Source organism: Liolophura sinensis, chromosome 8, assembly GCF_032854445.1.
Source record: "Liolophura sinensis isolate JHLJ2023 chromosome 8, CUHK_Ljap_v2, whole genome shotgun sequence".
Taxonomy (NCBI): domain Eukaryota; kingdom Metazoa; phylum Mollusca; class Polyplacophora; order Chitonida; family Chitonidae; genus Liolophura; species Liolophura sinensis.
In genome coordinates, this window is record NC_088302.1 from 56187206 (window position 1) to 56202619 (window position 15414).

Genomic DNA, 15414 nt, shown 5'->3' on the forward strand with positions numbered 1-15414 from the left:
GGGGGGGGTCGCGGGTAATTGTAGTTTACAGTTTCTCATTGTAGGAGGGAACGAGGGTAAATGCAGTTCACAGTTTCTTATTATTAGGGGGATCGAGGGTAAATGTAGTTCACAGTTTCTCATTATAGTGGGAATCGAGGGTAAATGTAGTTCACAGTCTCTTATTGTAGCGGTGAACGAGACTAAATGTAGTTGACAGTTTCTTAATGTAGTGGGGATCGAGGAATGAGTGAGTGAAAGTTTTAACGTCGCTTTCAACAATATTTAAGTTTTATCGCGACAATAAAACGTCAAGTAGTCGATCTACTACGGATAATTCATTTACTATTCAGTCAAAAAAGAACACCAGAAGTCACATAACAAACACAGACGGTAGTTTAAAATCACAGCTTTCCTGCCATACCAATGGTAAAGAGAAAATCAAAATTAGTATCACTTTCTACAGAATTGAAAAGTTCTGAAGCAGAGCTCACGTGATAAAAGGAATCTCGTACAGGAGCAAAGTCGCCACAGTCAAGCAATATGTGTTTGACTGTGAACCGTTGATCACAAGCAAAGCAATGAGGAGCATTTTCTCCTTTCAACAAATACCCATGCGTAGCACGTGTGTGACCGATACGACACCTCCTCAAAATGCAAGAGCAGAGACGATGCCGTGAAAGGGAAGGTGCTGGACCAACAAACTAACGTATATCATGCAGCTTGTTGGTTGTCTGGTCATCCCATTGAGCCTGAAACGAGCGCTTGATATAGGAGCAAATAAGTGAACGCAAGTCCGAATATGGAACGTCAGTTTGGGTAATAACGGAATGCAGAGCCGCCTTCGCGGCTTCATCTGCAGCAGTATTCCCAGGGATACCCATATACCCGGGCACCCAACAAAAGACAATGATAAAATCTTCATTAAGTCGTTTAAACATCTCCCTGATAGACAGAATGTCTGGATGTACAGGCGAACTAGCCCGAATTGCCTGGAGGCAGGAAAGGGAGTCAGAGCAGATGAGAACTCTGCTACCTCCTAGCTCTGGAATGGACCGAAGTGCGCACAAAATTGCCTTGGCTTCCGCAGTAAATAAAGAACAGGAATTTGGAAACCGAGTTGAAATGGTTCTGGGCGGCAGCGGCAGAAGCCACGCCATCATCATTCTTGGAACCGTCAGTGAATATACGGTGATAAAATGGATACTTTGAACACAGATTACTAAACTCCTGTTGGTATACTAAAGGGTTGGTGGAAGATTTCTTCAGGGAGGAGAGCGAGGTATCAACCTGAGGCTCAGGACATAACCACGGTGGATCTTCCTGGATGCGTATGGGGGTGATAGTATCCAGCCCAAGTCCAGCTGCTTGCACATGTTCCTGGATGCGGACACCTAGTGGAGGAACAATGGATGGCTTCTGAGCATATAAGTCTTCAAATTCCGGATGGAAGACACAATCAAAGGCTGGGTTGGATGGATTGGCTCTAAGCTTGGTGATATACTGTAAGGATAGTTTAGTTCTTCGAAGCTCCAGGGGCGGCTCGTTTGTCTCAACATACAGACTCTCCACGGGAGAGGTACGGAAAGCACCTAAGCACAACCGTAGGGCCTGGTGATGTACAGTATTGAGTTTCTTCAACTGGGAGCGTGACGCACCTGCATATACACTGCATGCATAGTCTAGCTTAGAACGAATCAGTGCTCGATAGAGCTGAAGTAGGGTTTTATGATCCCCTCCCCATCAAGCACTAGAGACAACCTTCAAAATATCAAGCGCCTTTAGGCATCCTCCTCTAAGATAATTAATGTGAGATTTAAATGTAAGGTGCTTATCGAAGATCACCCCGAGGAATTTTGCCTCCGGCACAACCTTGACGGGGGACGCATCTAAAAATACCTTGGGGTCTTCATGGGGGAAGTACTTCCGACAAAAGTGTACACAGTTAGTCTTCGACTTGGAGAACTTTAATCCGTTCTCCAGTGCCCAGGCATGGGTTTTGTTAAGGCAAATCTGCAGCTGTCTCTCAATAGTGTGCATACCTTTGCCTCGACAAGAGATACCAAGATCGTCCACAAAAAGGGGCGTATTCATACTAGGAGATAAAACTCTGGCAAGGCTATTAATCTTAATGCTAAAGAGAGTAACTGATAAAATGCTGCCTTGAGGAACCCCCTGATTTTGTTCAAAGTAGTCAGATAGGGTAGCCCCAACCCGAACTTGGAAGTGACGATGGTCTAAGAAATTACGAATCAAGTCAGGAAGCCGACCTCTAAGTCCAAATCCATGCATATCTTTCATAATGCCATATTTCCAAGTAGTGTCATATGCCTTTTCCAGATCAAAAAAGACAGATACGACAGATGGTCACGCTTAACGATACCGTTCTTAAAAAAGGATTCTAGACGAACAAGGTGATCAACAGTACTGCGATTCTTTCGAAATCCACAGTGAATGTCGCTTATCAACTTATTAGTCTCCAAAAATCAGACTAACCGATCGTTAATAATCCTCTCCAATAGTCTTGCATACACAACTGGTTAAGGAAGTAGGACGATAGTTATTTGGATCAGTAGAATCCTTTCCGGGCTTTGGGATGGGGACAATAATATCGTTTTGCCATGAGGCAGGAAAATTCCCGGAAATCCAAATGGTATTAAAAATTCCAAGAAGCACCCTCAAGAAAGATTCTGGAAGGTGTCGTAAAAGCTGATAGCGGATATCATCTGGCCCTGGAGTTGAGTCATGGGCTTTGCTCAGGGATGCGGATATTTCATGTAGAGAAAATGTAGCATTGTAGGATTCTTCATTTGAGGATGTAAAATCAAGAGGACTTGCCTCGGTCCGTTCCTTGTTACGCTGGAACTGAGGCAAGTAATTATCTGAAGACGAATGGTGCGCAAAAGAAGCACCCAACCTATTGGCTATGTCAAGTTTTTCTGTCAAAGAAGTATTCCCGTCTTTAAGATGATTGACAGTGACATTGGATCCCTTGCCTTTGATGCGTTGGATCATATTCCAGACTTTTGACATAGGGGTACGATGAATAATCTTAGCAACATAACGTTTTCAAGAGTCACGTTTGGACTGTTTAATAGTCCTACGGGCTTTAGCTCGAGTACGCCTAACATCGTCTAAATTACCGGGAGATGGTGTACATTGGTACAAGCGCTCAGCACGTTTCCTGAAACGCCTAGCTCGTTTACAGTCCTCCGTGAACCACGGTTTCTTAATACGGGGAACCGCACATGATTTCGGGATACATTTGGAGGCTACATCGATTAGCTGATCCGAGAATAAATGGATAGGATCAACTGCATCAAGAAAAAGGTCGCTAGTAAGTGTTTCACCACACAGAACAGCAAAGCGGGGCCAGTCTGCTTTATCATAATTAAAGCGTGGAAGGGAGGAAGATACCGGCTCCTCAAGGGTAAGTATGGGGGGAAGTGTTCGCTTCCGCACATATCATCATGGACGCTCCAGCTGAATTCCGACCTTAGCCCTGCATCAGCCAGAGCTAAATCAAGGACCGAATAAGTGCCCTTTGCAGGATGAAGGTAAGTATGTGTGACATCATTTAAGACGCATAGAGAGTTATTAGACAAAATCCTCCAATACAGAGCCTTTCCAGTTACGTTTACAGTCACCCCAGAGAACACTGTGGGCATTAAAGTCACCCAAAAGAAGACACGGTTTAGGTAATTGATCATATAAATTTTGCAGCTCTTGTTGGTGAAGAGTAGAAGAAGGTGGTATATAAACAGAACAGATTGTTAATACTATACCCAGTGTGATACGCACCGCCTGCAAATCGGTGTTCAGTGCCAGTCTATTGTGTATTACACCCTGCCTGATCAAAAGAGAAGAACCGCCTGATGCCTTTCCATTCATAGACGTGGCAACAGCGTGATGAGATACATAACCTCGACATTGATAACTAGTATTAGTCATCAGAGTTTCCTGCAAGCTAAAAGCTATAGGATTGAGGTCTTAAGCTAACATCTGGAACTCTGCGAGGTTACACCTCAATCCTCTACAGTTCCACGGTAAGATCTTTGTAGTAGCCGTTATTAATATTTATTTGTTCTTTTTCTTTTTTCTGGACTTTTTATACATCGCTGCCCTACGCTCAGCAAAATCCTCCTGTGACAACGTTATCAACTTCCTCTGCTTTTTAACCTTGTCAACTTTAGAATCACGTCACAATTTGCAATAATACGACCCCAGGGATGTTGAGACAGGTACAAAGACCTCACCCTTGCCATTGGTATAGGCAGGCAAGTCTTCGGGTGCATCCATTTCCGAAAGAGATTCCTCCATATTGGATTCTCCACCAGCCCTAGACATATCAGATTGCTGAGAGCTTCCCTGAGGATCAAGACAATCTACTATATCTCTAGTGTATAACTGTGACATTGTAGACGGGTCAGGGCTGAACGTCTACCCCATAAGGACGGGCTCTTACCAAGTGCACCTTTGGAGGGCGTCACGCCACTGGATTGCGTCTCCTTAATGCAGGATGGCGAAGTATTCGAAATTTCTGACGATCTAGGTGGTGAGGAGGTATTCGAGATTTGACTCATACGGACAGCCCACTTCGAGCTATTTGACGTCTGAAATGCCTCGCAAAGGCTCTGGGGCCCACATACTACTGGCGATTCGCTTAACTTCCTGATCTTATTTGTAGCATCAATGTGCTTATTTCGAATCTTTTTGCTGGAGGACATGGAGTTAGTGACAACTTGCCACTCTCCAGCTTCCTCGTTGCCAGCAGCAGAGTTATCCAAAGTCCCCTTATTTTGTTGACTGGAAGGAACAGACTCGCCAGAAACTCCAATTTCCATATCATCCCCATGTCCCTCATTATAATTACCATCATCATCTCCTCGACCTTCATTCTCATCTTTATTGTCACATTCAACTTCATAAACATTACTATCTTAATCATCATTATCATTGCAATCGTTATCGTCATTATCGCCATTGTCATTTTCATCGCTCAACGGGCAGCCCTTTTGAAAGTGGCCTGCCTGTTTACACTTGAGGCATTTATCCTTTAAAGGACAGTCGGCCTTGAAATGTTCTGTGCTATCACAGATGTGACAGGCACGGACCTGACCTGTGTACCACAAAAGAATTCTAAAATTCCCAACCGAGATTGATTGTGGAGTGATCTCGGTCACACCACTCATGTAAATACGGCGCATACCATTCTCAAGTGACCTATCAAAAAGGTAATGTTCTCGGCTGAAGTGATGGACCGTGCCATACCGGGACATCAAACCTCGAATAGTGTCATCGGGCACCTCGATCGGACATCGAGATCTAACCAGGAGCCTTTGCTCCTCCACATCATATATTGGACAATCTACCCCTTTGAATGTGAAGCCGCTAGCCAACAGCTGTTCCTTCACAGTTTGCGTAGCTACTGCAACATTCCAGACATCTCTAGAGACATTGATTAGTCCTTTTAAGACATTAGGCCCACTCCCCACTAACTCCTTTAGCCGATTGTATACTTCAACCGGTTGTACACCTCCCTGTATTACAAGCTTAAGGCTTAAGGGTCTATTTACTAGCCCTGCCCACAATATTGTGGGCCAGGGCGAGAACTGCTACCCTAAAGAGAGGACCACAACTATGCGTTTGGAACAGTGTGGATGCTAGATACGATATTACAAAGTGGAAATGCACTAAACTATGTACAGGCTATTTACAGAGAGGCTACAGAATACGTCCTGCCGCTAAGAGCGACAGAGCGTAATGTCTCACCACCCTCAGACTGGGTGACCACTAAACAAAAGCTGAGAGCACAAAGGCCAGTTCCACGGCCAGCTAAGGACTCAGTGGGGATCGAGGGTAAATGCAGTTCACAGTTTCTCATTATAGTGGGAATCGAGGGTAAATGTAGTTGACAGTTTCTCATTATAGTGGGAATCGGGGGTAAATGTAGTTGACAGTTTCTCATTATAGTGGGAATCGGGGGTAAATGTAGTTGACAGTTTCTCATTATAGTGGGAATCGAGGGTAAATGTAGTTGACAGTTTCTCATTCTAGGGGGATCGAGGGTAAATGTAGTTGACAGTTTCTCATTGTAGGGGGATCGAGGGTAAATGTAGTTGACAGTTTCTCACTATAGTGGGAATCAAGGGTAAATGTAGTTGACAGTTTCTCATTCTAGGGGGAATCGAGGGTAAATGTAGTTGACAGTTTCTCACTATAGTGGGAATCAAGGGTAAATGTAGTTCATAGTTTCTCATTATAGTGGGAATCAAGGGTAAATGTAGTTCATAGTTTCTCATTATAGTGGGAATCGAGGGTAAATGTAGTTCACAGTCTCTCATTGTCGTGGGAATCGAGGGTAAATGTAGTTCACAGTTTCTCATTGTAGTGGTGATCGAGGATAAATGAAGTTCACAGTTTCTCATTGTAGAGAGATCGAGACTAAGTGTAGTTCACAGTTTCTCATTATAATGGGGATCGAGGGTAACTATAGTTAACAGTTCCGCATTGTAGTGGGGATCGCGGGTCACTGTCGTCAACAGTTTCTCATTGGGAGTCGCGGGTAAGTGTAGTTGGCAGTTTCTTAACGTAGTGGAGATCGAGGGTAAATGTTGTTCACAGTTTCTTAATGTAGTGGGGATCGAGGGTAAATGTAATTCACAGTTTTTTGTGGGTGGGGTGGGGGGTGGGGGGTGGGGTAGTCGCGGGTAATTGTAGTTTACAGTTTCTCATTGTAGGGGGGGGGGGGTGGCGGGTAAATGTAGTTCACAGTTTCTTATTATAGGGGAGACCGCGGATAAATGTAGGTCACAGTTTCTCAATGTAGGGGTAATCGCGGGTAAATGTAGGTCACAGTTTTTTACTGTAGTGGGGATCGAGGGTCACTGTAGTCAACAGTTTCTTAATGTAGTGAGGTCGAGGGTAACTATAGCTAACAGTTTCGTGTTGCAGTGGGGATCGCGTGTCACTGTAGTTCACGGTTTTTTATTGTAGCAGGGATTGAGGGTAAATGTAGTTCACAGTTTTTTTAATATAGTCGAATTTTGACACCGCACTGCAATACTGAGGTTTGTATATATTCTTTACAATGACAGTATATTAGACACAGGTACACATTTTTCAAGCAAGAACCGATATCGTACGAGTACAAAGTGTATTGTTACTCCCTAAACTAACAATTCTCAGAACAAAAACAAGGAAAGGTATTATAACTTGTAATACCTAGTTCCCATTGTTGACTGGAGTGAGTCATGTGGTGACTTCAGCCCATGGTAAACAAAGTGTTTACTTGAGGCAAGATCAAACATCTGCATATGATTCCTAAGTTCCTAAAATCTCATTCACAACAGATGAAACAGACTTATTGGTACAGGTGGGCGAAAAGCTCCGGTACCAGAATGTTGTGGGCATGCATTCACAAAAGCACGTCACCATAAACGGCATTTCCGACAATAGAGACTGGAAAATGGATCCACATAGCTTTGTAAAAAGAGCTCCATTCTTTAACTGAGTTTACTTTCGCGTAATATAAGGCTAAAATGCGCAGACAATTTACACGTCCTTTTATCGGGACTAGAATATGTAATTTGTAATCGACATTAATTGGGCACTTCGACTCTGAAATGCAATCTGGAATTCAACAGTGGGATATCGAAAAATTTCTCCTTGATATCAAAGATGGAATGTAGACATGATCAACAAAGGAAATTGAACGTAGGTTAAGCCGAGTTCACATTATGCCATTTGAGATATTTAAGGAGACGTAAAAGTTACACAGTGAAAAAAAATTGGGACGAAAAAAATGATGAATGAAGACATATTGGAAGAGAAAATATTTTTTTAACCCCTGACTTTTAAAGTCGGATTCTCGGCTTAATAGATCAACCATATATGCCATGAGAGGGGCTAGGCTACATAGTGGCATCTATGTAGGGGGCAGACAATGCTCAGTGTCCGATTGTCAGTGGCGTTATGATTTTGTTATGACAACACGCGTTATACATCAGCATCAAGTCATTGTATTTTTTTCCCTTCTAAAAACCAAAACACACTCAGATACAACGACGCGTTATTTCATATTTACCGCATGAAGAAATAATTTGATGATATAAGATATGACTACAATGTAAATGCGCCTTGTGATACAGATATCTGTTTTCGTCGAATCACGCATTATCGAATAATTAGCGTTATATACGGAGGTCGGAACGTATAATGTTATTCATTAACCATAGCATCATTCTATAATGGGGAGGCGGTATATTTTTTAATCTTGTGAGGTCCCGCTGGTGTGAAGCTTGGCCTTCAGCCATTGTTGTCTAGAATAGATTGTAGCGCAACGTCTACAATGTTACAACGTATCAGTTTCGATTATAACGTGGTATTGTCGTCATGTGACGTCATCATGTTAAGCTGGGGATGGAACATCTGGCGTAAATAAAATGACGTCAAGATCTGCTGCTGGACATCCGACAGGTCCCCATTAACGATTGTTGGTAAAAAATCCACGTTCGCTAACAAGTCAAATATTCAGCATTTACCAAGAATAGACTGGTATCTGTAATATGATAAGTGATAAAATGATTTCAAAATGATATACATTTTACGAACTTTATTAGCGATTTTGCACGTTCACAGATCAACCAGGCTGACATTTTAATATTTGGTGATTAAACGACACCAGTTTGGAGTTTAATATTAGGAGTGCGACACCAGTTACCTAAAGTGCTATCGATTTTACTGTAAACGTTGTTTCTGACACTGCCATATTTGAAATTGTTTACACGTTTTTGTATAATATAACCTTAATAAATGAATTCTATTTTATCTCTTGTGGTATATGATCACACGCCAGGGATGGATATTATTAAAATTTATTATTAGAACGATATAGTCTATTCCCAGAGACCGTAGTGTAGGCTCTGTTAATGCGTGCAGTTTGTTCCAGTCGCTTGTTGGTGCAGCCATTGTAAAACAAATTACTCTCCACGCCCACTTACCAGCATCCAACTTGCTTTTGAATAATTACTACGTCACCCGAGACAATGAGTTCTTTTTGTCGAAACAAAGCTTATGGTGTTACACATCATGAATAAGAAAAAGTATTCTTTGGCAGCGAGAATGACTGACTCTACAGACAACTAAATATAGGCCACTGGCTAAAGGAAATTTATTTATTTAGTTTATTGGTGTTTTACGCCGTGCTCAAGAATATTTCACTTATACGCCGGCGGCCAGAATGAAACCCACGAGCATCCGCGGGATGCTGATAAACTTTCTCACGAATCTAAAGAAAACAGACTATAGTATACAAACATTGGGTTGAACGAGAACATCAGTGTTAAGCTGGCTTACATGAGAACACAGCGTTATACATGTGCGGTAAGCTGGCCTACACGCGATCACGGCGTTATACATCAGCATTACGCTGGCCTACACGCGATCACGGTGTTATACATCAGCGTTAAGCTGGCCTACACGCGATCACGGCGTTATACATCAGCGTTAAGCTGGCCTACACACGATCACAGCGTTATACATCAGCGTTAAGCTGGCCTACAGGGGAATACATCGTTACACATGAGCAGTAAGCTGGCCTACACGCGATCACGGCGTTATAGATCAGCGTTAAGCTGGCCCACAGGAGAATACAGCGTTACACATGAGCGGTAAGCTGAATACACGCGATCACGGCGTTACAGATGAGCGGTAAAGCTGGCCTACACGACAACACGCGTTATACATCAGCATCAAGCTGGCCTACACGCGATCACGGCGTTAAACATCAGCATTAATATGACCTACACGCGATCACGGCGTTACACATCAGCATTAAACTGGCCTACACACGATCACGGCGTTATACATCAGCATTAAGCTGGCCTACACGCGATCACGGCGTTATACATCAGCGATAAGCTGGCCTACACAAGATCACGGCGTTACACATCAGCATTAAACTGGCCTACACACGATCACGGCGTTATACATCAGCGTTAAGCTGGCCTATAGGAGAATACAGCGTTACACATCAGCATTAAACTGGCCTACACGTGATCACGGCGTTATACATCAGCGTTAAGCTGGCCTACAGGGGAATACAGCGTTATACATCAGCGATAAGCTGGCCTACACAAGATCACGGCGTTACACATCAGCATTAAGCTGGCCTACACGCGATCACGGCGTTATACATCAGCGATAAGCTGGCCTACACAAAATCACGGCGTTACACATCAGCATTAAACTGGCCTACACACGATCACGGCGTTATACATCAGCGTTAAGCTGGCCTATAGGAGAATACAGCGTTACACATCAGCATTAAACTGGCCTACACGTGATAACGGCGCTATACATCAGCATTAAGCTGGCCTACACGCGATCACGGCGTTATACATCAGCGATAAGCTGGCCTACACAAGATCACGGCGTTACACATCAGCATTAAACCGGCCTACACGTGATCACGGCGTTATACATCAGCGTTAAGCTGGCCTACAGGGGAATACAGCGTTACACATGAGCAGTAAGCTGGCCTACACGCGATCACGGCGTTATACATCAGCGTTAAGCTGGCCCACAGGAGAATACAGCGTTACACATGTGCGGTAAGCTGGCCTACACGCGATCACGGCGTTACACGAGCGGTAAAGCTGGCATACACGCGATCACGGCGTTACACATAAGCATTAAGCTGGCCTACCCGCGATCACGGCGTTACACATAAGCATTAAGCTGGCTTACACAAAAATATAATAACCTGAAAGTTATACCAGTTCAAAGACTGAAGAATATTGCTTGAAAAATTGCAACGCCACTGAGATGATTACAGATGCCATTTCTTCATTAGCTCATGTATCCACATTTTTCGACAGCGTAACAGAATTCCTCAACGTCTCAGTCATTTATTTTGTAACAACCACGTTTCTTCATACACTGCAAAACTATACACAAAACTGAATAGAAATCAACGTTACTTTTACCGCTCTTATTGCCATCAGTGAGCAGTTGACATCAAACTTGACTTTTACAATCCATGGACAACATAAAATGTTTTGTAGTTATGCTTTTTAACCATCAGCTTTTTATCCAATCAACCTTCCAGATACATGGGGTTTGATGGCCCAGTCTTAATGTCCGCACTCACCATTTGGTCAGGTTACAAACCTATTGTGTTTCTGTGCGATATACCGCACAACAGCTGACAGCCTCATTCTCCCTCCATGCTGGCGTGATATTAGTGTGCCATTGGCATGATATAATCGCCTTAATTTCCTTTTTCTGGAAAACGTAGTTGAATGTCAGCAGTTTGTAAACTTGACGACTGGGATAATTGATAACTGGGACAATATTCCAAAATTTTCTTGCACTCTACACGATCTATCTAACCCCTGTGTAAATCCAGGGCACACCTTTTCTTTTCTGATATAGTATTGGAAGCTCAATAATATTATTTCAGAAAACAGGATTGCCATCAACTGGCTATCGTTTATTTCCCGGAATCAAAAAGAAAAGATTTCAGCTGACACGTTATGATGAATGTAATAACAAATATAGGTAATCACATACATTTTTAATGTACTCACAACCAGGTGTGCCAAGCAAATGACGTCATGCTGTACATGAACAGAAAGGTTTTGTGCAAATGGGTTTTCACGCAAGTATACAGCTATTCTACGCCTCTAAATTTAGAGGATTTCAAGGTGAACATATAAATCAAAAGTTAAAAAAAAGAACGCTTTTACAAACAAAATTATCTTTTCGTTTGAAAAGTTCACAGTTGAAGTAGTTTCGGAACAAAGTTAGCATACCCTCAATCTAAACATATGAAAAATAGCTTTGTGCGCAGGAATGAGTCGTAACAAAGCACTTGGTGGAGCGTGAAAACATTATAGATTTGTTTTACAAGAAATGATGTGTGTTCGCGCTTTTGCTTACACGTAAACTCATTTCGCCTCAGGTACAGGAAACGAGTACCTCTTACTGCTATCAACAGGAGCATCACTCTGACATCCAATGGCGGACATTTCAAACTGGGCGTACATTTCATCTTGCTATCTATTACCCTGCAGAGGTAAGAGGATCTCTGCAATCTTAGACAGAATCGACGAAATGGATCTGCCAAACAACAAATTACAACACGGTGCACTTAAAACAAAGACGTTTAAGGTAAACAACAAAGTAGTGGTGTACACTGGTGAATGTATGATGTGGGATGTTAATGAAGTCACATAATTATCAGGACTTACCCAGGCACTTGTTGTTTATCTTCCTATACCCTGGCCGTGCACACATGCATATGTAGGAGCCCACTGTATTCTGACAGCCATTCTGCCCACATATACCGCGGTTTGTATGGCATTCGTCAATATCTGAAAGATACAAACTCGGCTTATTACATAATTAATTATCAAATGCACAAAATTTTACTCATTTCGTGTCTTGTGAGACAATTACACATTGACATGACCTGTACTGTTAGAATAAAATGTTGACAAATATAAGTCACACACATTCAGCCACTGTACTAGACTCGATAGATCTATTAGCCCTCTGCTCGTATACAAACTGTACTTAACGTTAACGAGGTTATTAGGGCTACTCGTGTCACGAAGGGCTTTGCTCTTTTTGACAGGAAAAAACCATCATTTTTAAACCTCATTCGACCGTAACAGTGCTATTCCAAAAGAAGACAGCCACGTTTATATGAAATGGAAGCGTCGTTCAGTATTACTGTGGAATTGGTGAATTATACACAGTCAGTAACATCAGAAATTCATTCTTGATAGGACACTGACTGGGACAAATTATTTATGACTCTTTCACATCGATAAAGACTTCGGTGTTCTATAAATGAAATCGATAAAAAATTAATTTTTTAACAAAAATATACAAAGTATTTATTTATTTTACTTATTTCACTTGTGTTTCCTGCCGTACTTAAGAATATTTCACTTTTTGAACTTTCCAGAAAATTCGCCCATCGAGACCCTGCAAGGTGTTGTCGAGTGACGTGATTTTTAGATCCTTTTTATTGTATACTTTGGTTTCAGTCTGTCTGTTGACACACAGTATTCCCGGATGTTTGGGGATCTTTGTGTTTGTTGTATAGAGCTCTATTCAACTCGGAAATAACTGAATATCTTTGTACCGAGATCCGTGATATGGTCACAGTCAGTGAGTAACATGGATATATAGGTCTACATCGTCATTCAAATAAACAATCCAGGTTTTACTTTAGGATTCCAGGATTCAAATTATAGTCTTCACCTGCTGACCCCTTCACTTTGCACGATATGTATAATCTTCTTTAGGTGTTTTGAAGATTTGGATTGGGTCATATAATGATTTGGAGATATATTTATTTATTTTACTGATGTTTAACGCTTAACTCTGAACTTTACATTTATTTGACAGCAGTCAGGATTACGGGTTAAAGAAACCAGGAATATGGGTGGAGGTAACCAGGGAAATGAGTGAAGGAAACCAGGGAAATGAGTGGAGGAAACCAGGGAAATGAGTGGAGGTAACCAGGGAAATAAGTGGAGGAAACCAGGGAAATGAGAGGAGAAAATCAGGATTATGGGTGGAGGTAATCAGGGAAATGAGAGGAGGTAACCATGGAAATGAGTGGAGGTAACCAGTGAAATGAGAGGAGGAAACCAGACAAATGAGTGGAGGAAACTGAGCTAGGAGAAACCACGGATTTTACCATGCCGGTTCTGGATTGTCATTCTCTGCCAGACAAGAGTCATGCCTCGATATTTTAGGGATAAACCGGCTGAATCCCATTCAAACTGCGTTCTTCCACCAATCACACGTGGCAAAGTTTGTTAGTAACGTGCCAAAGGTCGGTGGATTTCCACGGGCACTCCAGTTTCTTCCAATGAAACACCGACCAGTCTCGGTCTCTAGTTAGTTTACCTCAGTTAGGGTTTTATTCTACCCCCTTCGCACCATGACTTGGGACGAATTGGGTAAAAAGATAAAAACACGCAGTGACCATTCATGAGCCTCATAATGTTCCAGTTCAAATGAAGGACTGAGCCTCTGTCGAACATGTCAACTTGCAGAAACAGGTACATCTTACAACCGCTTCCCTTCGTGGCGGATTACGTCTGCAAAATGTGTTAGCTCGTCATATTGACAACCGAGATATCTCATAACAAGAGCGTACATGTAAAATGCCTACTGCAATCACAAGATACAATGTCTCGATTAGAACTTAATTTAAACTATATCCTATTTCGTTTCCTACCTATGACGTCAGGGCCAACAAAAGAAACGAGGGTGCATGTGTACTGACTCGGAACTGTCGGTTTTTGTGGTGAACTGACACTAAAATCTCTTACCGGGAATGAATGCTTCACAGACACGTAATCATAATTTTTTTGTGATTCTGATGAAAGATTCTCTGAAAACCAGACCGTGTTTATATCCGCTCCAAAATAACCCCATGATTTTGATGTACTTATACATGAACTTTGACAAGCTTCGATCTCATTAGCACGCTAGCCCATCCCCCCACCCCGGACACACACACAAGTTGATATACCCTGTAAAGCCCCATCCTGACTATCCAACATCACTCAACAAGAGTCAACTTAAAGTTGAGTGAACAAGTTGAGACGTATTGAGTAGTCTGGACGGGCCCCTCAACTTCGTTCAGCAACGCTCGACACTATCCAACAAGGTTGAATCAGATATGTGCATGTGTATTTTTTATGAACAAGTCGAGTGAAGTTAAGTGAAAGTAGCCAATCAGTAGGCGTGTAGAAATAACGTGACCGTCTTAAAGCACAAATGGCGACAAAAGAGAAAAACTGGTCTCATGATGAGACGTCTTCTACGCCGAACAGATATGGCAATAAGCTCAGCCAATAAACCTACGACACGATTCTTCCGGCGGCTGGACATCGTGTCTCATCCAGTGGAGAGAAAATATGGAGATTTCCCTCCAATTTATCGAAAATACACAGCTCAACATCGTTCAACTCACGTCAACAGTGCTGAAGAAAGTTGACCCATCTGATGTGTAGTGTGGACGGGACACTCAACTTACCTCAACAGCATTCAACTTGCTGTTGACTCTTGTTGAGTCAACAAAAGTTGAGTGATGTTGAATAGTCTGGACGGGGCTTAATACTTTCTGATCACAGTAACCCTGCAGTTATGATCATGATTTTAACTCTAACATAAAACAAATACCAGATCCTTCAATGGAAACTACAGAGGGTTTATAGCTTTTTTCAAGAACTCCGAGCATTGAGGACCACTGAGATACTGGATACCAGTTTATGTCCTCATTTCACAACACTCACCTTACTCAGGAATAGGGCTTTAATGCCTAAGTCTACATTATTTCACGATATTGTGACCTGAAAACAATCTGGTGAGATGACATGTATTATTAATATTTACCCTAGGTAG

General features: G+C 42.3%; 1 protein-coding gene across 1 annotated transcript in view; it reads right to left on the reverse strand.

Annotated features, from left to right (window-relative positions):
- LOC135473700 (fibrillin-1-like) overlaps positions 1-15414 on the reverse strand; it is a 116403-nt gene that overhangs the window by 85276 nt on the left and 15713 nt on the right. Inside the window, exon 6 of the mRNA XM_064753565.1 lies at positions 12234-12356. Within this exon, the coding sequence (XP_064609635.1) occupies positions 12234-12356 (123 nt within the window). The remainder of the gene's footprint in view (positions 1-12233; positions 12357-15414) is intronic.